The sequence below is a fragment of the Artemia sp. Qi Xiang Cuo genome, chromosome 20 (assembly GCF_049724085.1).
Source record: "Artemia sp. Qi Xiang Cuo chromosome 20, ASM4972408v1, whole genome shotgun sequence".
NCBI lineage: Eukaryota > Metazoa > Arthropoda > Branchiopoda > Anostraca > Artemiidae > Artemia > Artemia sp. Qi Xiang Cuo.
The window spans coordinates 48,051,650-48,077,108 of NC_142813.1; the positions used below are offsets into that span (position 1 = coordinate 48,051,650).

At 35.0% G+C, this 25,459-nt stretch overlaps 1 protein-coding gene across 1 annotated transcript; it reads left to right on the top strand.

Moving 5' to 3' along the window:
• LOC148940301 (uncharacterized) lies at nucleotides 1–25,347 on the top strand. Its single transcript, XM_089106126.1, has 3 exons — nucleotides 1–131; nucleotides 13,331–13,466; nucleotides 25,181–25,347. Exons 1-3 carry the CDS (start codon nucleotides 1–3, stop codon nucleotides 25,247–25,249), a joined length of 336 nt encoding a protein of 111 aa, XP_088962252.1. The 3' UTR covers nucleotides 25,250–25,347.
• Nucleotides 25,348–25,459: the final 112 nt, after the last annotated feature.

Genomic DNA, 25,459 nt, shown 5'->3' on the forward strand with positions numbered 1-25,459 from the left:
ATGCATCGCAAGCAGATGAATCTATCACGGCTCTACAGATTTTCAAGAGGGTCTATAGTTCAAAGAAAAACTGACGCCCTTAAGTCTCGTGATATAGGTCTCAGAAATACCTGTACGAAGTTGCCTCAAAAGTAATGTCGGTGCCCATCACCACTATCCCTTCTGAGATTATCCCTTCCAACCCATAGAGAAAATATTGACTTGCTGCTTTTTTTAATTGCCAAAATAACCCAGTAGTTTATTTTTCTTTTTCCTGAGGCTGAATAATTTTAAGTCTGGATTTTCATGATATTCCTTTATGGATTCGAATTTTATTTTTATCGTTTAATTTATATTGTCCGAAATTTGAAAAACAATTATACAAAATTCTCTGTAGTCACAATTTTTGTTGCTCAACTTTGGTAAAACCAATAGTTAATCTAAGCAAAAAACTGATCAAAATTCTGATATAGTGAAAGTAGAATTATTGATATATCTGTTAATCAAATTGTCACCCAACACTACCTGACACATGGGAATTAACATAATTCATAACATTGTGTCAATAATTTAAATTATTTAATTAAACATAATTTAAATTATGCATAATCCTGAATATATTCAACAGTGCAGCAAACCTGCCAACGAACCAGTAAAGACCAACGCAAGGACCTTAGTAGTCATTTAAGTCAGTTATATAGAATCCTGAATATATACAACACTGCAGCGACCCTGCAACCGAACCCATGAAAACCGACACAAGGACCTTAGTAGTCATTTATGTTGGCATTTGAGTCAATTATATATAATTCAGAATATATGCAACATTGCAGCGACCCTGCCGCCAAACCCGTAAAGACCGACACAAGGACCTTAGCAGTCATTTTAGTCAGTTATATATAATCCTGAATATATGCAACATTGCAGCGAACCTGCCGCCAAACCCGTAAAGACCGACACAAGAACCTTAGTAGTCATTTAAGTCAGTTATATATAATCCTTAATATATGCAACATTGCAGCGACCCTGCCACTGAACCCGTAAAGACCGACACAAGGACCTTAGTAGTCATTTAAGTTGAAATTTAAGTCAGTTATACATAATCCTGAATATATGCAACACTGCATCTACCCTGCCTCTGAACCCGTAAAGACCGACACAAGGACCTTAGTAGTCATTTAAGTTGAAATTTAAGTCAGTTATACATAATCCTGAATATATGCAACACTGCAACAACCCTTCCCACGAACCCATAAGGACCTTATAAGTTGTCATTTAAGTCAGTTATATATAATCCTGAATATATGCAACAGGGCAGCGACCCTGCCACTGAACCCGTAAGGACCGACGCAAAGACCTTAGTAGTCATTTAAGTTGTAATTTAATTCAGTTAAATATAATCCTGAATATATTTAACACAGCAGTGACCTTGCCACCGAACCCGTAAGGACCAACACAAGAACCTTAGAAGTCAAGTAGCGTAGTTAAACATACGAAGAATATTTTATCAAAATCTAGGGGGTCTGTATCTTGGGGATACGTGACCTCCCAATTGACGCCAATAAGGAAAAGTAAATTGTAAGATAAATTCGGCTTATGGATAAGCATGAACCTCAGCTATCTAATGATAAGCCGAATTGTCGCCTTACGTTGAAATATTAAAACCGCAAGAATACAGAAAAAACATGGCAAAAACGTACGGAGGGAAACTAGACCTTATTTACAGACCTGTTTTAATTTTTGAGCTGGAGAATTTTTGCTAAAGAAATCGAAAGTTAGTATATGATTTTGTTTTAACTTTTCCGTTTCTAATGGCTTTGTTGACAATATGGCTTTGTTGGCTTTTTTTACGTTTTTCAGCGAGCATTGTTAACTATAGGTGACTTTAGGGGTTTTTCATTGAAAAATACCTTTTTGGATATTTTAATTGGAGAAAACAACAAGATTACCCCCTCCCCCCTAATTTTTTTGAAAATTAATACCACTGGCTGACTATGGTAAGCAGGTTACAAAATATAGTTAGAAGCTAAGCCAAAAACTTGCAAATTTTAAGGGTTTGGTCGATTATTTTATGTTTTGGTAACTCAATGGTAGAAATAGAAGGGTGTAACTACCCTTATATGTATAAGGTTGGCTGGTTTTGCAGTATGACTTTACAATCTTGACAGTCCTAAGCTGTTTTGACACATCCTTCTGTCAAAATTAATGAGCTGGTGATGTTTCTATTTTGACAGGGTTCTGTATAAAAGTGTGTGTGCGGGTGCAATTTCGCCCCTGTAGGGACTATAGATACCCTGTTAAAAAATGGAAATGACACACGAAAATTGTGAAGGGGTTTGACTAGCTGACTTTCCACTGTTAAACCAAAAAATTAATCTGTTCGCACTTTTTATGTAGCATGTAATTCCCTTTTTTTTACAACAAACCTTTAAGTTTCATTGGTGATCAGCTGGGCTATCAAACAGTTCGTGTAACAAATTGTAAGTAAGGAGCGACCTGGCTCAATAGTAACCGAAACCCTAAGAAATGGAATATTATTGCCAATAGATATATAAAAAGAATTGTACTATTATGCTGATTTCAAATATATAAGTTTCATTAAGTCCAGTCTTACCCATCAAAGGTTACAAGCCTGAGAAAATTTGCTTGATTTTCGAAAAAAAGAGGGAACATCCCCTAAAAGTCATAGAATCTTAATGAAAATCACACCATCAGATTTAGCGTACCAGAGAACTCTAATGTGTTGTAGAGGTTTTAAGCTCCTATCTGCAAAAATGTGGAAATTCGTATTTTTGCCAGAAGAAAGATTACGGACGCGTGTTTATTTGTTTTTTTCCAGGGGTGATCGTATCGACCCAGTGGTTCTAAAAAATTGGGAGAGGGCTTATTCGAACGGAAACTAAAAGTTCTAGTATTTTAAGTGACCAAAAAGACTGGAGAGCAACCAGGCCCTTTTTTCTAAAAATTTTGAGATAGTTATTTTGTTCAGCATAGTTGAAAGGTCGAATGGCCATGCCTTTTGAGATATTATAACCCCCCAGAGTCCCTGGGAAAAGGTCTTTAAGTAACAAAATTTGCCCTTTGTTTACGTATAGTATTTTTATTGGGAAGTATGTGTACATTTTTCGGGTGAGGCGGTTGGGGGGGGGGGGGGGTGAATTATCTGCTGGCTCGAATTCCCAAGGGGATAATTTCCTTTAAGGAGGAAAGATTCTAAGGTGTGAATTTTTCAGGGAAAATTTTATACTGGGGGAATTTGCCAGAATTCCTATATGAAATTCTTCTTATGTCTTGCTTTCGCTTCGATAACTCAATTTTACGCACGGAGATGTTAAGGGTAATGGTCTGGGATAAATTTTCACTGTATGAGGGGGGTTGCTCCTCCTCAAAACCTTGCTCTTGACGCTAAAGTTTGAATTGTGTCCCAATTCTTTAAGAACAACACATGAAACCCCGTGGTTGCTTAATTAGAGAAGCTTTAATTAGAACAATGAGAAGCTTTTTTAAAAGTTCTAAAAACTTTAGTGTAAAGAGCGAGGTGTTGAGGGGGAGTGACCCCCTTCATATACAGGGGCGTAATTTTGTCAAAATCTTGGGGGGGGGGGGACGTCGGAGCCAAGGGTCCCAAATCAAGTTAAAATGACAGTGAAAACTAAAATATAAGCCGTTTGGTTCTATTTAGTACTTGAAAAGTAATATAAATGTACTTTATATTAGGCCTACTATAAAAGGGTAACTTATAGTACTATAAAGGTAAATATGTATTAATAAACTGATCTGTCTCCATTGATGCTTAAATTATGCAGTTTTATCTTAGTTTTGACAAGATTTTGGAAGAAACTAAATTTCCCTAAACGCCCCTGCTCATACACGTAGTAATTTCCATTTGTTTTAAGTTTTAATGTTGCTTCTTACTTTAAACTGAAAAAAAAACAACTATGTTTTGTGCCTAGTGATTACTATAGTCAATAGGTCACAAAATTCCTGAGAGGTATTTTGGTAAAAAAAAAATATATATATCAAAAATTTGTTTCTACATATTTAGAAGTTCTTACGTACTTATACTGACACCTTAGTTAAGACACTGAAACAAAACACTTATAAAATGAAGCTTACTTTGAACATTAAAAGAAACTCCCTAGTTTTAGTTTTCCTTCTTAACCAATATGAATAACAACACTGCCTAGATAAGCCACTTCATCCAAAAGATCTTTGAAGAAGAGAAGACAAGTGACTTCTCATCTAAAAGGGGTTCTCATATCCTCATTAAAGATCTTTTGAAATGAGGAGACTGGTGACTTCTCATCTAAAATATCAAATCAACTATCGCTTTTACTAGAATCCATTTCTGATGTTTAAAAATTTAGTATTTCAATGACTAGTTTGTGAGTTGTTAATTCTTCTTATGTTTGACCTTCACTTGAATAAACTTTTGTTGTTTGGCAGCAATGCTGCACCAAAGATTAGACATGTACGATTGAGAACATTCAAAAGTGGGCTTTTAAAATTATTCTTATATTTTTCTTTACATATTATCAAGATGGTCAAAATTAACCCCATCTATTTTTTTCGGAAATGAGATGACATAGAATTAAAATTGATTTTGGACTGAAATCCATACAGTTCTTATTTCACTGTTAAATTCTTCCCTAGAATCTGTCAGCCAATCAGAAAATTCTCTGAAAAATCTGATAGGTTCAAATTAGCTCTAGCTAATTGTCAGTATTTGCAAAATCTTATTGCAGATGGGCCTATACATCATGCCACGGCTTCCTTTACACACTACCTTACTTCTTCCCAAATGGTAAAATTGGGTTTTTACTTTTGACAGAAGGATGTGTAAAAACAGCCTAGGGCTGTCAAGATTGTAAAGTCATACTGCAAACCCACCAACCTTATACATATAGGGGTAGTTACACCCTTCTATTTCTACCATTGAGTTACCAAAACATAAAATAATCGACCAAACCCTTAAAATTTGCAAGTTTTTGGCTTAGCTTCTAACTATATGTTATAACCTGCTTACCATAGTCAGCCAGTGGTATTAATTTTCAAAAAATTAGGGGGGAGGGGGTAATCTTGTTGTTTTCTCGAATGAAACTATCCAAAAAGATATTTTTCAATGAAAACCCATGAAGTCACCTATAGCTATCAATGCTCGCTGAAAAACGTAAAAAAAGCCAACAAAGCCATATTGTCAACAAAGCCATTAGAAACGGAAAAGTTAAAACAAAATCATATACTAACTTTCGATTTCTTTAGCAAAAATTCTCCAGCTCAAAAATTAAAACAGGTCCGTAATTAAGGTCTATTTTCGCTCCGTACGTTTTTGCCATGCTTTTTTGTGCATTCTTGCGGTTTTAATATTTCAACGTAAGGCGACAATTCGGCTTATCATTAAATAGCTGAGGTTCAGGCTTATCCATAAGCCGAATTAATCTTACAATTTACTTTTCCTTATTGGCGTCAATTGGAAGGGCACGTATCCCCAAGATACAAGCCCCTAGATTTTGATTAAATATTCTTCGTATGTTTAACTACGCTACTTGACTGCTAAGGTTCTTGTGTCGGTCTTTACGGGTTCGGCGGCAGGGTCACTGCTGTGTTAAATGTATTCAGGATTATATTTAACTGACTTAAATTACAACTTAAATGACTACTAAGGTCTTTGTGTCGGTCATTACGGGTTCGGCGACAGGGTCGCTGCCCTGTTGCATATATTCAGGATTATATATAACTGACTCAAATGACAACTTATAAGGTCCTTATGGGTTCGTGGGAAGGGTTGTTGCAGTGTTGCATATATTCAGGATTATGTATAACTGACTTAAATTACAACTTAAATGACTACTAAGGTCTTTGCGTCGGTCCTTACGGGTTCAGTGGCAGGGTCGCTGCCATGTTGCATATATTAAGGATTATATATAACTGACTTAAATTTCAACTTAAATGACTACTAAGGTTCTTGTGTCGGTCTTTACGGGTTTGACGACAGGGTCGCTGCAGTGTTGCATATAATCAGGATTATATATAACTGACTAAAATTTCAACTTAAATGACTAGTAAGGTCCTTGTGTCGGTCTTTACGGGTTTGGCGGCAGGGTCGCTGCAATGTTGCATATATTCTGAATTATATATAATTGACTCAAATGCCAACTTAAATGACAACTAAGGTCCTTGTGTCGGTTTTCATGGGTTCGGTTGCAGGGTCGCTGCAGTGTTGTATATATTCAGGATTCTATATAACTGACTTAAATGACTACTAAGGTCCTTGCGTTGGTCTTAACTGGTTCGTTGACCCAGGTTTGCTGCACTGTTGAATATATTCAGGATTATGCATAATTTAAATTATGTTTAATTAAATAATTTAAATTATTGACACAATGTTATGAATTATGTTAATTCCCATGTGTCAGGTAGTGTTGGGTGACAATTTGATTAACAGATATATCAATAATTCTACTTTCACTATATCAGAATTTTGATCAGTTTTTTGCTTAGATTAACTATTGGTTTTACCAAAGTTGAGCAACAAAAATTGTGACTACAGAGAATTTTGTATAATTGTTTTTCAAATTTCGGACAATATAAATGAAACGATAAAAATAAAATTCGAATCCATAAATGAATATCACGAAAATTCAGACTTAAAATTATTCAGCCTCAGTAAAAAGAAAAATAAACTACTGGGTTATTTTGGCAATTAAAAAAAGCAGCAAGTCAATATTTTCTCTATGGGTTGGAAGGGATAATCTCAGAAGGGATACTGGTGATGGGCACCGACATTACTTTTGAGGCAACTTCGTACAGGTATTTCAGAGACCTATATCACGAGACTTAAGGGCGTCAGTTTTTCTTTGAACTATAGACTCTCTCTTGAAAATCTGTAGAGCTGCGATAGATTCAGCTGCTTGCGATGCATGCTTGGCATTGACTATTAAAACTCTGTCCTATGAACATTATAAACTTGATCAACATTCCAATTACTCCTTTCAGCATTTATATTTTCAGTATATGCTACTCATGCGTTTAAAGTCTATTTTCAAGTTAGATATTTATTAAATGTAATTTGAAAAATATTTTATAAATATTGGTCAAACAACACCATGTTTTTTTTCAAATTTTGCAACTAATATTTTAATTGAAAATGTATGAATCTGTGTAAATAATTTAATACAACTTTTTTTTAGATTCTCTTGAAAAACTACTTTATCAGATTTGCGCTGTTTCCCTCCGTCATTAAAATTTTACTAGATCTAGTAAAAAAAAAATCTAGTAAATTTAGAAGATATAGTAAATTTCCCGAAATCTAGTAAAAAAACATGATTTATAGTAAACATAACTTTTGTTATTTTCCATGAATTCAGGGAAAAAAAAAGTAGGGTCCATTCAGTACAAAATCTGATTTCGATTACGTTAGATATTATAGCTACTATTGCTCTCATTTTTGCGATTTCTTGTCAACCCTAGCGCTTAAAAATCTCTATTTTCTCGACTTCTTCTTGGTACTGGTTTTGAAAGGCAAACTATTTAAAATCAGGACTGGTATGCCGGCTTAATTTGTTTTCAGAAAATTATACCAGACTCTCATAACAACTACTACCTTTGTTAGTTTGCCTTATCCCTTTTTAAAGACGCTGCTGGAAACGAACTTTTTCCATACTTGCCCAAGTTCTTTCTGACTCTCTGCAGCCTGCTCCATTCAATTGCTAGAGCAGAGAAACAGTTCTTGATTTTGTCGGTCATCAAAACTAAAAACCAGAATAGGTTAAATGTCTCGAGTGATTCGTCCCTGATGAAAACGAAGCAACTTGTTCTCAGGTCGGCAAGTGGAGTACATGACTGGTTAATCCCCAGCAATTTGACTCAGGCTATCAAGAAATGGCAACAAGTAGATCCCTTCAGTCAGAATTCGACACTAGTGGATACTTTAAATTCGGATGAGGCCGAGGACGATTAAAACCTTTTAAGTGTGACTTTTTTTTAATTGTGACTACATATTTTTCTTCTTACTTTTCGATTTGTATGATTTGCCTGACCTGAAGAATATTGACACAATGTTATTTTTTAAAACTAATTATTGTATGTCATATTAGTTTCTTTTTCTTGGCAGCCCTAGTCCAATTTGAGGTGCAATTTTAATTTATATATTTTTGCAACTAAACCTGTAGCCGATTACATCATTTCCATTTTGAAGTGACATAGATTGTATTGGTTTTTGATTCCCTTGAATACGAACAAAAGAGAATCCAGAAAAATCAGTTCAAAATAGAAAATCCTAAATTCATTGCTTTAAAATTTGACAGAAAGCTTTGTAAGCAGCTTATCCCTTATTTAAATACCAGCCCAATTAGCGTTTTAAAAGTGGCAAATTTCCTCTTAAAAATTTAAAATTGAAGGGTTTAGATTTCAATCTTAAAAACGGAAACTGGGAGACAAATTTCAAAAGCCGTCACTTTCAAACATACCTCAGATTCTAAACACTCCATTGCCTGAATTACTTCGTGAATATGAGTTGTAGCTGTTTTTCTTCGTTGATTGTTTTTTAATTTTTAAATATATCTGAATTTTATGACCTGAAGACCATTGATAAATTTAAAGCCGGAGCTTCACCAGCAGGATTTCCAGAATCCAAGATTCCAGACTATTGAATGGCGTCTTGGATACGCCGCATCTGGAATATGAAGCCTATCCAGTAGTACATCCAAATAATAAAATTTTTTTTTTTTTGAACTTATAGGTTTCCGGAATTTTCAATCATACTATGAAAACGAAAAGAAAAGAGAAAAAAGAAGAAAAAAGGAAAAAAAAGATTGTGGAAATCCTATTGATTATCATCCTATAGTAAAAATCGATGCTTGATTGTGATCGTGCGGCGGCAGCCGCACGCGGAAATCTTTTTTTGACCATTTAGTAAAAACAGATGCGATTTAGTAAATTCTTCCTCTCAAATTTAGTAAATTCTTCCAGGCCAGGGTGGCAACCCTGTACATTATTTATCAAAATTGTTTTATATATTGATAATTTTTGACGAGTTCTTATTGAGATCCAGTTAACGCCGGTTTCTATAAGTTGGGACTCTGAGTACTGTAGCAAGTTCTACTGTAGAAGTTCTAGCATAAAGCAGCACAATCCTTAGACCAAATATAGTGAACGCTGTTATAACCATATATATCCCTTTTATTAGGGTTGTCAAATTTTTGTCGTATGAACTGTTCTAGGCGTTTACCCCCCCTGTAAAATAAGGCTTTCCAAATTTGAGAATTTTATTTGAGTTTTTTTTTTATTTCCGTGGGGGGAAGAAACTTTAATACTTGTGTATTATGCACCACTCACTCAGTTAACACTGTGTAAAACTCAAGAGCACACCAGTTTTTTCGTTAGTTTCTTCGTTACTTTAGAAATAAACTTGGGCTATAGATTTGTATATTGGGGGGGGGGGGGTAAAGTAGAGCGGTTCTGCACGTAAAATTTGTTTATTACAATTATTCTGCATATTAGATAGATATATAGAGAAGCGTACTTTAAAGCCAAATATACGGCCATGAACATAGTAAAATAATATAAATGAGAGGCACAAATAACATAAACTTTGATCAGCAATCATCATAAAACACTTAAATGAAACACTACATTAACCTAATAATAGTACTTAATAATTGTAAAAACGGTCATTTAAAAAAAAAAACACTTAAAACTTGGAAAAAACACTTAAATTAAACATTACATTTACTTTATACTGGGATTTTTTTTTTTTAAGTTAAAAGTAATTTCCAGATAACTCGCTATTCTTCTGTAATTTTTTAGTGGCAATACCTAGACAGAATTGTTTTCTGACTTCAAGCTGCGAAAATACTTTACTACCACCACCACCCTCTCCCCCTTAAGTGCAAATATATAGCTCAAATTATAGATTTCCCATAGATTCTATCACTTTTCTTTGTCTTGTCTCGCGCTAAGCTGAAAAAGACTAATGAAGAAACAGGTTTGTTCTCGAGTTTTACACAGCGTAAACTTGACTGAGTTGCCCATAATACACAAGTACCAAAACTTCTTTCCCCTACGGAAATAAAAAAAAATAAAACTCAAATAAAAGTCTCAAATTTGGAAAGCCTTCTTTTCTATGGAAGGGGGAGACATTTTCAGGGGCGAGGGGTTTTATACTCCCACACAATAATACATGCTTGTACAAAAGGGCAGTGTTATAATCATAATAAGAGGCTTTTCGGTAAACTGGAAAACAAAAACTATTTGGATTTCAACCCGATTTAGAAAAAAAACAGCGGAAGAAATTAAGAAAAAAACCGTGCTATAGCTATGATTTTTAGAGCTCTCTGTGATGATATTTTTGTATCTAGCTTTAGTCATGTTTCCAAGAGCAACTGCAATCCGGTAAAGAGTTGAAAGACAAGTATAGAGACGTGTAATGACGATTACTGCTTGAGTGAGACAAGTGCTAAAAAAAAACAAGAAATGCAGATGTTCTCCCCGCAAATGAAAAAGGAGATAACGGCTGAAAAGTTGCCGCAAAGATTATAAAATCAAAAGACGGTAAAACAATTCGAGACGAAATATCTTGAATAATTCTGCCAATGAAAGAGTACTGGTGGAAAGAAGTGAAAAATATAGAAAGTTATCAAAAATATATTGACTTTTATGCTTATGAAGAAAATGCTGTTATTTTTACAGAATTCAAAGAAAAATCTCTGATTTCAATAAATTTGTGAATGTTTTGGTCCAACTGGAAGATTGGAAGGCTTAAAATTTTGTATTTAAGATCGATGTGGGTACAATTTTTTATTAATTTTTTTTCTTTTTTTTTTTTTTTATACCAGGGCACTTCGTATCGAAGTTTTCTTAGGAACTTCGAAAAGGGCTCATTCCATTGAAAATAGAAAGAGCTAATGCCCTTTTTAATATTTGAAAGTAATTGGAGGGAAAATTGCCCCCCTCCTACGCCGACCATCCCATTTGCTTCTTATGTTTAAAAATTAAATGTTAGCTTAAGATTAAATCAAAATGTACTGTGTTAATGTTAATTCCCAGTGAGGTATCTCAGCAGTATCCCAAGAAGGACTGAGTTATGTTCAAGAACGATTATGTTCGATTAATCAAACATAATCAAGAAAGTTTATGTTCAAACTTTCGGGGCTACTTCTGCTCTTAAAATTTAACCAAATCAAAAGAGCGTAAGTGTATCCAAGCTATCAAAGAAAGTAAACAGATTTTTTTGCAAATGATATCAAGTTTTCTATTTAAGGTCAACTAGAGGAGGTACGGAACTAAATTAAACACTACGGTACTATTTGTGTCCAGATTTTTAAAAAGGCGTATGTTGTTAAAAATAGCTGAAAGTTTTTCTCCAGCATACAAATAGCAGGCCAAACCATAAAGTCTTAAAAAAAATGAAAAGATTTAAAGAATCATTTTTTTTCCCTGAAAAAGACTATGTCAATATAAAACGAACAAAAATAAATTAAAGAAAACTTTTTCCACAAAATAAGTGTTTCAAAGAAAAGTAAAGAACTCCATTAAACGGAAGATGAGCAAAAATAGAATCAAATAATCTACCAAGCGTGAAACTACCACAAATAAGCATTGATAAATAAATGAAACCAAAAACGAACAGAAATTACAATAAATAACCGAGTCAAACTCAAAACGAGCAGAAATTAACATCAGTAGGGCTCAAAACCCCTATGCCTTCCCAAGGCCAGAACATAGTTTGTTCTTTACTGAAAAAAAAATACAAATGAATGTGCAAAGTTTAATATACATATACTGATATTTAGTAAACAAATTGTTAATATTATTTGATTTATTAAAGTTATAAAAGTAAAAACTTCTTCAGCGGGATAGTGCTATGATAATGATTAAGGGCAGTTGTTCTCCTTGCAAGTGAAAAGAGAGATTAAGGATTTTTGCAATATTTGTAAATAATACAAATATTTTTTTGCATACACATTTTTGCATAGAAAAATGTGAATAGAGCAACTGAAACGCCGATTTGAAATATTTGTGCCAGCAATGGCTATGGAGGATATTTATTTATTTTTTTCATGCAGAAAACGATCCCAATAATGCTAATAAAGTAAGAAAGCTCACTTAGAACAACATAGACACATTTTGCTGAGACAAAACACTAAGCACTTGAACTCTAAACAGAAAGCAAAACCCAATTTTACCATTTGGGAAGAAGTAAGGTAGTGTGTAAAGGAAGCCGTGGCATGATGTATAGGCCCATCTGCAATAAGATTTTGCAAATACTGAGAATTAGCTAGAGCTAATTTGAACCTATCAGATTTTTCAGAGAATTTTCTGATTGGCTGACAAATTATAGGGAGGAAGGATTTAATAGTGAAATAAGAACTGTGGGCATTTCGGTCCAAAATCAATTGTAATTTATTTCATCTCATTTCCAAAAAAAATTGATGGGGCTAATTTGGACGATTTTGATAATATGTGATAATAGGTATCAGTATAAATACGTAAGAACTTCCCCATGATGCCTTTCATGCTTCATTCTCCACCACCATTCTACATTTTGAAGTTTCTCATCATGGCCTTAGACAAAGATTAAAATGGTTACAGATCATAACGTCATTCTAATATGAAATGACTTATTTAACTCTGAAGGTAATAAACACTTAAGGTAAAAAAAAACTTAACCGGAACAAACTCAAAACCCCATAACGGGTTAATTATATAAAAATTCTAGACCTTTTTAGAGTATTAAACAATTTTTTTTCAAGTGAAAGTAAGGATCAGCCTTATAGCTCAAAACAAACAGGAATTATTACTTATATGAGGAGGTGCTGCCCCCTCATAAATACCTCGCTATTAACGATAAAGATTTACTCTTTGTCCGATTAACTAAAACACGACTCTTGCAACACAAGGGTCGCTTGGAAGTAGTTGTGAAAATAGCTAAAATACAGCACAAGGTGGGTAAAATCCGGATGAGAGACATTTTTTTAAACGGAGGTACAATGTCATACTTTCGTTAACGCCATCATAAGTTTTAATCAATTTGTTGCTGTTACTTTTTTTGCGAAATATATTTTGTTTTTTGTTGAATAATAAAAAAAATAAATTCTAAGCTCTAGTCTAAGTGGTCCTCAAATGAGTATAAACTCGACCTGTTTGGAATCATCCAACCAGGGTTGCCACCTGTAGAACGAAAATGTTATATTAGAACTATTTTACAATGTGGTGCACTGTAGCACTTGCTTAGGATTGCCACCTGTAGCACGAAAGTGATATTTTATTACCATTTTAGCACTATTATAGTCAATTTTTCTACTGTAGTACCGACAATTGCTGTGTAGAACGTAAATTAGGGCAATTGTAGCACTTTTGGAAGTGACTGTGGTGACAACCCTGCATCCATCCGCACCAGATCACTAAATAACAATGAAACAACTTCGATCATCAACTCTGCAGCTTCACAGGGAAAATCCGTAAATTGCTTCAAACTGCAGTTTAAGGTAATTCAATTTTTTTTTTGTTATTGTAACATAAAAAAAGGTACTGTTCTATTATCTGTAAGACAAGCGAGGCATCCACTCGACAAAAGCAAAGATCTGAAGCTATCTGATGATGTATAAACAAATATTCAGGGGTTTCTCACTCTTAGAACTATATTTAAACTTTAGTTTTTTGGGGTTTAGGGGAAAAAAAAGTACCTAGGTTAGGTTAGGTTACGTATTTAATATATGCTATGCTTTACCCCCACCCCCTAATGTGCAAATATATAGACGAAATTTGTTTTTAAACTATCATATTTTTATCCTATTTTGTTTTATTTCATTAGCATTAACCAAACTTCACTTCTCGCATGTCTTACAGATAATAGAACAGTACAAAAAAAATACTATAAAGTTTTATTTATACATCAACTATTCTGTGAATTTCAGAAAACTTTGCGCAAAAGGTAAAGGGAAATTAAATGCGAGAGAGAATATTCTGCGATGATCAGGAAAATGCGTACGGTTTGGGTTTTATTTGTTGCCAATATTTCTGCCCTTTGTGCTAACATTTCCTAGCTTTTTTTTCGAAATCCTTCTCAATATTCACCATGATTGATCAGTCCAAGTATTTTTTTTTTCCAGTAACCCCCCAATAACGTGGAGAAAAAGTTATATATCCTGTGCCCCTTGACTATCCGGAAATGAACCCCTCCCCCCCCAATAAAAATACTGAAATTCACCCTTTGCCTAAACACCCAGCTCTGCATAAATAATATTTGAGATCTAATATTTATAAGTTGAGATCAATCATGCAACTATTGATAAAGTACACTTGACTATTGGTGTCTAGGTTTTGTTTTGAAAATCTCCCGCAGGGGCGTGAGGATCATTGTAAGTTAAACGAGATGAATTCAAGGGTCAATTCTTCCTCAGTTAATGTAGCTATTGCCTTATATGTCTGAGTTTTGAAAAATAACACCTCCCAATATAAAGGACTGGAGACGGCTTCAAACCAAATTCAAAGCTGTCGATATTGTTAAAAAATATCCGTCCAAAGTTTCGGCATTGCTCAACAGAACTTAATGCTGGGAGCTTGTATTTTAATTTTTGTGAGTAGGCTATTGTTTTCTGTATTTTGTAACTACCTATTTTTTCATTTTTAAATACTTTTACTTTAATTGACATACTTATTCCATTGCCTTTAGACCTTTGACCTAAAGGCAAAATAGGTCTACTTTTAGGGACCTTTGTTCGACCCCTGTTTTACCTTAAATAGTAAAATCATAATGGATAATAATTATAGCTTACCGCTTACCAATCCTGCTCCGCCTTGGGAAGTTGAAGGTACACCTTCAACTTCCTTGTATGTCACTGGTTTTCTGGTTCGTAATGCCATTGGAGATGTCTGGTGACAAGAGCTTGCTTCCCTCGGCAAAAAAAGACAACAACAATTAGACAACAACTTTAATTACATTTTAATATGATAATCTTCAAAAGAGTGAATCAACAGTCAATAACGGAGTTAAGATTTTAAATAATCACCAGGGGACTATTATACCTACTAGGCCAAAACGATTTGCTTCAGTAATAGCCAACAAAAGGACTATTTCGCAACAGTTTTTTGGGTGGTTAGTTTTAACCCTTAATTATACATTTTAACTTTGAATGGCCCCAAGTATTTCTGACAATATTAAATTTATAAAAACTTTTGATGCATTTTTTTTAAACAACCCCCCCCCCCCCTCTTGATCAAAATCCTGGACACACCCTTCCATATAATAGCTGCCTGGCAGTTATAATAATACTAATTTATTTTTGACCCGCTAACATGGGAAGCAGCATCCAATGAGAGTTTGGGCTGCTTCCATCTTCGCTTGACAGCGAAGAAGCAGGGAGAAAAAGTTTGTCAGTAAGTAGATCTGAAATGGCTAGCAAAGTAGAGACTAGAAAAGAGCTATGTGTTCTTCCTCGAGGCATCTAGCTTGCTCTTCATCGGTGTATTTGCAGCACTTCTTCGCTTTTTCTGAAATATTTTGACATTATTTCATGGCATTGGGTCTGACAGTGGTTGTTGCCTCAAGAAAAAGCGGTTCATCACGAATTCCTTGTACTGCTGTTCTCCTTTTTGATATAGGGATGAAACAGTCCTATTACCTTAACAATTTCGATTTAAAATTTTTGCGATGTTTTGTGACGTTTAGACGACGTTCTTATGATATGAGGATAAAACTAAGACGGCCAGTGGGATTTTGATGCTTATTCAAAATATGTAAGATTCGTCAAATTTATTGTCCCCTCCTCAACTTTAAGTCCGAATTTATTGTCCGCTGTTTACGCTAATGTTTTTTATTGTTTTAAAAAGTAGAGTTGTGAGAAAGAGTCAAACTACTGTAAAGAACAAAGCGTTGAGGAGGGGACAGCCCCTTTCATATACAGAATTATTTCTGTTCGTTTAAAGTTTTAATGTCGCTCCTTACTTTCAGTTAAAAAAAACTTGTTATTTTCTGTTTAATTCCCAAAGAAACGGGACAAAATTCGAACTTTCGCGTAAAGAGCTAGGTATTGACGATGGGGGCAATATATGTATCTTTATGTATATATACATATTTATATTTATAATATACTATTTACTAAAATATAATATACTATATGTATATTTACAATTTATGCATATTTGTACCCCTGAAAGTCTCAGCAGTTTTAGGTTGATAAACATCACAATTTTTTTAATGATTTACTTTTCAGTAAGGTGTAAACGACTTTTGTTTTTTAGAAGACACAGGAGGTGTTAGCTAGACTGCACCCAGAGGGTGAGGACTTGAGCCTCCCCCCCCCCCCCCCGAATTTTTTTGCCCGGCTCGTAAAAATGTAACAATTTTTGATGCGCTGCGCTAAAAAAAAATTATCCCCCCCACCCGAAAAAAAAACATCCTGGATATGGTTTTAGCCGTTGGTCTTGCTCTTGTTTTTTGGTGATTTCTGTTGGTTTTAAGTTTGATACGATTATTTATTATAATTTCTATTCATTTTGGATTTCATTCATTTTTGAATATTGATTAATCCTCGCCTTATTCTTAAAAATAATATTTTACTTTATTTCTGCTCGTATTTTGCTTCATGCAGTTCTTTAATTTTCTTTTTAAAAGTTATATAAACTATCTTGACAACGGGTCCAGATTATATAACCTAATTTATCATGATCCCTGATGTAGGCCTAAACCTCATATTTATGGTTGTGTCTACTCTTCCGGAGAAAGACAAACGTAATTTCAATTCTAATAGTTACAAATACGGTTAATTTTTCGAAAATTACAAAATTGTTGTATGAATTCATTAAATTATAAAATAGTAGAAGAGGCAGACTATTTTCCAGGAACTCTATACACTATGCACAAATATTTCTTAGGTTTGAGCAAAATTGGGATATTTCTTTTATTGATTACGTTTAAACGATATTTTCAAGATGTTTCTTGGTGTTTATTATTCAATATAAATTAAAAATTTCAATTAAAGAGCCTTAACTAAGTTTTAGATAACTTAGTTGCAAACAAAACATACTTAGTTCGCAAGTACATACAGCATATCCATGTGATGACTGTAATATTGCAAAAACTAAATGGTTTGCGGTTTATAGGATTGTTCTCGTTTTAATGGCAACCATGGATAGAAGCCAGCAACCAGGATAGGGGATCCATAATAGAAACTGGGGTACCTTCATCCGGGGGCTGTAAATACTTGTGGGGGAGGAAGAATGCCCCTTGAATGTAAACTCAGCAAGATCCACCGGTGTGTTGAAAAATATATAATGGGTCGGAGGCAATAGGGTTGAGATCGCCTGTGCAGGATTTTGACACTTATTGATGGAACAGCATTACCAAGAGCTGAAAACCATGTTGTGATCAAGATAAGACAAGGTTTACATAAGCCCTCCAATCAGCCAGAGGTCCCAGAGGTCTAACAACTTTATGTTTAAAGATTACTTGATCACCCCAACTCCCAGGGGAAGCGCTGCATGCTATGAAGTTTGCGCAGTGGTTAAATGGTGGCTGGGGTTCACCCCACTCCCCCTTCCCGGCGATTACCCCCACCTGTAAAATACCCCCACGGAAAATACCCCCGGAAAATACCCCCGGTTAATACCAACCCCCCGTGGATAATATCCCCCGTGGATAGCGCAGTGGTTAAATGGTGGCTGGGGTTCACCCCACTCCCCCTTCCCGGCGATCACCCCCACCTGTAAAATACCCCCATGGAAAATACCCCCGGTTAATACCAACCCCCCGTGGATAATACCCCCGTGGAAAATACCCCCCGGTAAATACCCCCCCGGAAAATACCCCCCCCCCCTTGGAAAATAAGGCTTTCCAAATTTGAGAATTTTATTTGAGTTTTATTTTTTTAATTTCTGTTGGGGGAAGAAATTTTTGTACGTGAGTATTATGCGCCACTCATTCAAGTTTACGCTATGTAAAATTCAAGAACATACCGGTTTCTTAGTTAGTTTCTTCGTTGCCTTAGAAATAAATTTGGGCTATAGATTTGTGCATTGGGGGGGGGGGGGGGGTAAAGTATATTGGGTTTGCATGCAAAATGTGCTTGGGGACAATTATTCTGCATATTAGATAGATAGATAGATAAGTGTATTTTAAAGCCAAATGTACGGCCATGAAAATAGTAAAATAACATTTTCAGGGGGGGGGGTAATCGCCGGGGGGGGGGGGGGGTAAACGCCTAAAAGCGTTTAAATATAGCATTGACTATTGGGAAATATTAAGATATTTTTCGGGGGGGGGGAATACGCGGAAGTATCTTTTCATGGAGGAATTTTTCGTGGGTGAAGAGAATTTTCCATTAGAGGGGGGGGGGCTGGATTTCCTGGTATTATTTAAACTAAGATTAGAAATTAAATTTTTAAAAATGTTTTTTCAACTGAAAGTAAGAAGCAACATTAAAATATAAAACGAACAAAAATTATTACGTATATGAGGGAGTTGCCCCATTTTTAATATTTCACTTATTACACTAAAGTTTTTTAGAATTTTTAAAAAAGTTTATTGTTCTAATTAATTATGTTTTAGGAGTCATTTTTAAATAATTGGAACCTGAAGTCGAACTTTAGCGTAAATAGTGAGGTATTGAGAAGGTGGCCACCCCCTCATACAAGTAGACTAATATTCTGTTCGTTTAAATTTTAATGTTGCTCATTACTTCCAATTGAAAAAAGTTGTGGTACTTATGTATTATAGCGACCATACTGTTGCTCTTCATCTGTTGTAAAACCAGTTTCTCTGTTGTTAGCTTAGGCTGAGTGAGATAATCTACTATGCAGGTATATTACCAATACCAATACTATGTGTAAACAATTGGCAAAGTTCACAATTTGCAACCCTTTCCCCTGGGACTGTGTGAGATTAAGTCATCCGAAAATACATAGTTATTAGATTTTTCTACTATGCTGAACAAAATGGCTATCTCAAAATTTTGATCAGGTGACTTTGGGAAAAAATTAGTGTGGGAGGGGTCTAGTTGCCCTCCAATTTTTTGGTCACTTAAAAAGGGCACTAGAACTTTTAATTTTCGTTCAAATGAGCCCTCTCGCGTTATTCTAGAACCGCTGGGTCGATACCATCACCCCTGGGAAGAAAACAAAAAAATAAAATAAAACACGCATCCGTGATCTTTCTTCTGGCAAAAAATACAAAATTCCGCATTTTTGCAGATAGGAGCTTGAAACCTCTACAATTGGGTTCTTTGATACGCTGAATCTGATGGTGTGATTTTCCTTAGATTCTATGACTTTTAGGGGGTGTTTTCTCCTTTCTTTTTAAAATAAGGCAAATAAGGCCAATTTCTTTTTAAAATAAGGTAACTTTTGATGGGGAAACTTGATGAAACTTATATATTTGAAATCAGCATAAAAACTCGATTCTTTTGATGTACCTACTGGTCTCAAAATTCTGTTTTTTAGAATTTCGTTTTTTTTAGCGAGGTCGCTCGTTTCTTACAGTTCGTTACCACGAACTGTTTGATTACTATTTATGGTCTATAATTGATCCAAAAACATATGCTTGGAGACAGAGACGCACCGGGGAACGTATTTTTTTTTGGGGGGGGGGGGAGGGGCAATAGTAAGAAATAATTATGCAACAATTGAATTAGAAGTGCTCAGATATTCAAGACAATTTTGAATTTTTGTGTGGGGGGGGGGAGGGAGAAGAAAATGATGTTGCCTACATCGAAATGCTTAAACCGGCTTAAAACCGGACAGCAAGAAATCACTGGGACCTCTGGCTGATTGGAGGGCTTATGCAAACCTTGTCTTATCTTGATCACAACATGGTTTTCAGCTCTTGGCAATGCTGTTCCATCAATAAGTGTCAAAATCCTGCACAGGCGATCTCAACCCTATTGCCTCCGACCCATTATATATTTTTCAACACACCGGTGGATCTTGCTGAGTTTACATTCAAGGGGCCTTCTTCCTCCCCCACAAGTATTTACAGCCCCCGGATGAAGGTGCCCCAGTTTCTATTATGGATCCCCTATCCTGGCTTCTATCCATGGTTGCCATTAAAACGAGAACAATCCTATAAACCGCAAACCATTTAGTTTTTGCAATATTACAGTCATCACATGGATATGCTGTATGTACTTGCGAACTAAGTATGTTTTGTTTGCAACTAAGTTATCTAAAACTTAGTTAAGGCTCTTTAATTGAAATTTTTAATTTATATTGAATAATAAACACCAAGAAACATCTTGAAAATATCGTTTAAACGTAATCAATAAAAGAAATATCCCAATTTTGCTCAAACCTAAGAAATATTTGTGCATAGTGTATAGAGTTCCTGGCAAATAGTCTGCCTCTTCTACTATTTTATAATTTAATGAATTCATACAACAATTTTGTAATTTTCGAAAAATTAACCGTATTTGTAACTATTAGAATTGAAATTACGTTTGTCTTTCTCCGGAAGAGTAGACACAACCATAAATATGAGGTTTAGGCCTAGATCAGGGATCATGATAAATTAGGTTATATAATCTGGACCCGTTGTCAAGATAGTTTATATAACTTTTAAAAAGAAAATTAAAGAACTGCATGAAGCAAAATACGAGCAGAAATAAAGTAAAATATTATTTTTAAGAATAAGGCGAGGATTAATCAATATTCAAAATGAATGAAATCCAAAATGAATAGAAATTATATTAAATAATCGTATCAAACTTAAAACCAACAGAAATCACCAAAAACAAGAGCAAGACCAACGGCTAAAACCATATCCAGGATGTTTTTTTTTCGGGTGGGGGGGGGGGGATAATTTTTTTTAGCGCAGCGCATCAAAAATTGTTACATTTTTACGAGCCGGGCAAAAAAATTCGGAGGGGGGGGGAGAGGCTCAAGTCCTCACCCTCTGGGTGCAGTCTAGCTAACACCTCTTGTGTCTTCTAAGAAACAAAAGTCTTTTACACCTTACTTAAAAGTAAATCATTAAAAAAATTGTGATGTTTATCAACCTAAAACTGCTGAGACTTTCAGGGGTACAAATATGCATAAATTGTAAATATACATATAGTATATTATATTTTAGTAAATAGTATATTTTAAATATAAATATGTATATATACATAAAGATACATATATTGCCCCCATCGTCAATACCTAGCTCTTTACGCGAAAGTTCGAATTTTGTCCCGTTTCTTTGGGAATTAAACAGAAAATAACAAGTTTTTTTTTTAACTGAAAGTAAGGAGCGACATTAAAACTTTAAACGAACAGAAATAATTCCGTATATGAAAGGGGCTGTCCCCTCCTCAACGCTTCGTTCTTTACAGTAGTTTGACTCTTTCTCACAACTCTACTTTTTAAAACAATAAAAAACTTTAGCGTAAACAGCGGACAATAAATTCGGACTTAAAGTTGAGGAGGGGACAATAAATTTGACGAATCTTACATATTTTGAATAAGCATCAAAATCCCACTGGTCGTCTTAGTTTTATCCTCAGATCATAAGGACGTCGTCTAAACGTCACAAAACTTCGCAAAAATTTTAAATCGAAATTGTTAAGGTAATAGGACTGTTTCATCCCTATATCAAAAAGGAGAACAGCAGTACAAGGAATTCGTGATGAACCGCTTTTTCTTGAGGCAACAACCACTGTCAGACCCAATGCCATGAAATAATGTCAAAATATTTCAGAAAAAGCGAAGAAGTGCTGCAAATACACCGATGAAGAGCAAGCTAGATGCCTCGAGGAAGAACACATAGCTCTTTTCTAGTCTCTACTTTGCTAGCCATTTCAGATCTACTTACTGACAAACTTTTTCTCCCTGCTTCTTCGCTGTCAAGCGAAGATGGAAGCAGCCCAAACTCTCATTGGATGCTGCTTCCCATGTTAGCGGGTCAAAAATAAATTAGTATTATTATAACTGCCAGGCAGCTATTATATGGAAGGGTGTGTCCAGGATTTTGATCAAGAGGGGGGGGGGTTGTTTAAAAAAAATGCATCAAAAATTTTTATAAATTTAATATTGTCAGAAATACTTGGGGCCATTCAAAGTTAAAATGTATAATTAAGGGTTAAAACTAACCACCCAAAAAACTGTTGCGAAATAGTCCTTTTGTTGGCTATTACTGAAGCAAATCGTTTTGGCCTAGTAGGTATAATAGTCCCCTGGTGATTATTTAAAATCTTAACTCCGTTATTGACTGTTGATTCACTCTTTTGAAGATTATCATATTAAAATGTAATTAAAGTTGTTGTCTAATTGTTGTTGTCTTTTTTTTGCCGAGGGAAGCAAGCTCTTGTCACCAGACATCTCCAATGGCATTACGAACCAGAAAACCAGTGACATACAAGGAAGTTGAAGGTGTACCTTCAACTTCCCAAGACGGAGCAGGATTGGTAAGCGGTAAGCTATAATTATTATCCATTATGATTTTACTATTTAAGGTAAAACAGGGGTCGAACAAAGGTCCCTAAAAGTAGACCTATTTTGCCTTTAGGTCAAAGGTCTAAAGGCAATGGAATAAGTATGTCAATTAAAGTAAAAGTATTTAAAAATGAAAAAATAGGTAGTTACAAAATACAGAAAACAATAGCCTACTCACAAAAATTAAAATACAAGCTCCCAGCATTAAGTTCTGTTGAGCAATGCCGAAACTTTGGACGGATATTTGTTAACAATATCGACAGCTTTGAATTTGGTTTGAAGCCGTCTCCAGTCCTTTATATTGGGAGGTGTTATTTTTCAAAACTCAGACATATAAGGCAATAGCTACATTAACTGAGGAAGAATTGACCCTTGAATTCATCTCGTTTAACTTACAATGAACCTCACGCTATTCGCTGTGGACGGTATCAATGATTCATGCGCTTATTGCAGAAACAACATTTATTTAGGACCCTTACTTCTACAGGTAGAAACACTGCTGCTTGTACGACATCGACAGCAGAAGTAGTAATCACACAAAAAGTACTGGGTTCTTGTGGAAAAAAAACCACCGGAGTATAATACTTGATAATTTCAGCTCGTTTTAATGTTGCTCCTTACTTTCAGTTGAAAAAAAAACAACTTTTTTTTATTTAATCTCTACTTGTGGTGAGCTTAAATATCATTTTGATTGTGTTGAATGCTCAATAGAATAATTCTATTATAATCATTTATAGCGTTTTTATTTTGTATGAAGATCATATGGTAACACCGCTATAGACTGTACAAGGAGACCAGGCAGAAAACCCGTCAAACAGGTATCTGCAATACCGAAATGGAATGCAAAGCGTGGTTTTCATTGCGTTTACAATATTTAAACTGTTGTTTTTCGGGGTTTAGGGAGGAAAAGGTACCTAGGTTAGTTTACGTATTTAATACATACTATGCTTTAGCCCCTCAGAGTGCCTCCCCCCCCCTCGGAATGCTCCTGTCCATAACAAAGAAAGGAAATCTGGAAACAACAAATGGGTCTATGACCATTAGAAGGGAACAAAGAGAAGGAGAATCAAACGAATATTTCACCTATATATAACAAGGCGTCTTCAGCACAGAAAAAAAGTTAGTCTGTTCTAGTTTTATATATATTTTTATTCATATTACTTAAATTTTAGATTCTAGTTGTTTTTTTTTTTTTGCTTTTTTTTCCTTCTGCTGGCCATAAACCCGTTTGTCGGTTCCAGATTCATTTCCTTGTTTTGTCGCGGCTGGCCAGTTTGGCTTTAGATCTTTTATGCTTATCAATCAATCTTAAAAAGACATAAACTAAAACTAACCAAATTATTAAATCCAAAAAATTAACTACAAAAAGCATAGCTGTTTTTATATCAAAATTTTTACTTTTAAAGAACAACCATTATAGCAGAGTACCTATAAAAAACAATGGGGTAAATTTCCCATTCCACCCAATTTTACCTAAGTATATCTTAAAAATGGCAAAATCAGATGCTTCTTCCCACGCTTTCAAGCGAAGATGGAAGCAGCCAAAACTCTCATTTTATTACACCGTTGCTCGAAGATAAAACATCTTCAAAGTTACCAATATCTATTTTAACCCCGTTTAGTTCGCGGTGGATTTTGGACGGCGCAGTCATCGAATACGTGTTGACCTTCGCTGAAACCAAAACGTTTGGTGATTAAACTGTCGACGTATTCATTCTGTATATTCTATCATAGCTGATGTGATGCAAAAGACCTGATTTCATCAGGGACGTGTACATGGAAGATAACCTGAACTCTGGAAAATAGAACAAAGTCTGAAACAACGATCAGCCAAACTTTTGTACGAGATCATCACAGGGCCGTATCCAAGATTATTTTTAGGTTTTTTTTCGAAGGGGGGGGGGTAAAAAATTTAAATAAAACGCATAAAAAATTTTTTATGTTCATTTTTGTTACGTTTTACGAGTCGGACAAACAAATCGAGGGGGAGAGGTTCAAACTTCCTAACCCCCCCCCCCCTGGATACGGCCTTGGATCATCAACATATGTACGTATATACGGGATCATCAGTTTTTCTTTCTAACTTTGAATATTCATTGATAAAATCAAAGAAGAAGATTTTGACAAAGAATTAGTTTGATTTACAAAGTTTGAATCAAACTGAATGCAATTACAGTGATTATGTTACTTTAATTTTAATTACTCTACTCTAAGTAATTAGCCGTTCTAGCGGAGTCAATAGCATCCTAGACTTAAAATCCTTCGTCCTTGAGGACATGGGTTCGAGTCCTGGTATTGGTGGTTGTTTGTTTTAGAACGGATGCTAGTGTTGTGACTCTATAAGCACAATCAGAGTCGACCCGGCTGTAAATCAGTATGTTGAGATATTTGGAGAAGGTAAACAGAAAAGGAAGGTAACTCATTAACGAATGTTACTGAAGTATTTTTTTTATATATTTTTGTTTCAATTTATTAACAGCATACAAAATGAGGTAGAAGAAGTAGAAAGTGTTTTACCCCGGGCTTGATTACAGCTGTTAGCGGCTAAATAGCCGGTAAGCAGCAGAACCAACTTCTTTGGCTATACACTCGTTGAAGCCTGGGCCTTTGCAAATATGTCTTGGCGTCATCTTCCTCCGCTCATTACGACCGGCAGGTCTGGCCTTTGGTTCTCGTACGTCTTTGCCTCCTCTACATCCTAAGTGGTATTGATTTGTTCTTTTTAATTTTGAGTGTAAGCATTTTTCCCCTATAAGGCGTTAGATTTCAAGGTTATTATATTCTTTTTATTTTTCAGGTCTATTCGCTGCCACATTCGTGGTTTGAGTTAGAGATGATGCTTATTAAACACAATCACCGTATATAACAGTATAGACTGCTTGGAATTTTAGTCTGCAATTCAACGCCCCTGCAACTCAGTTTCAGTCTGGGATTTCAATCAAACAGAAATTACCAAAAAATATCAAGCCTAATGTCCGCTTCACAAGATCACAATCAGTATCATCTCCTTTTTTTGAGATTTTTTAGATTAAATCTGTTGTGTGTATGAGTCTATGAAACTTTAATAACTATATAA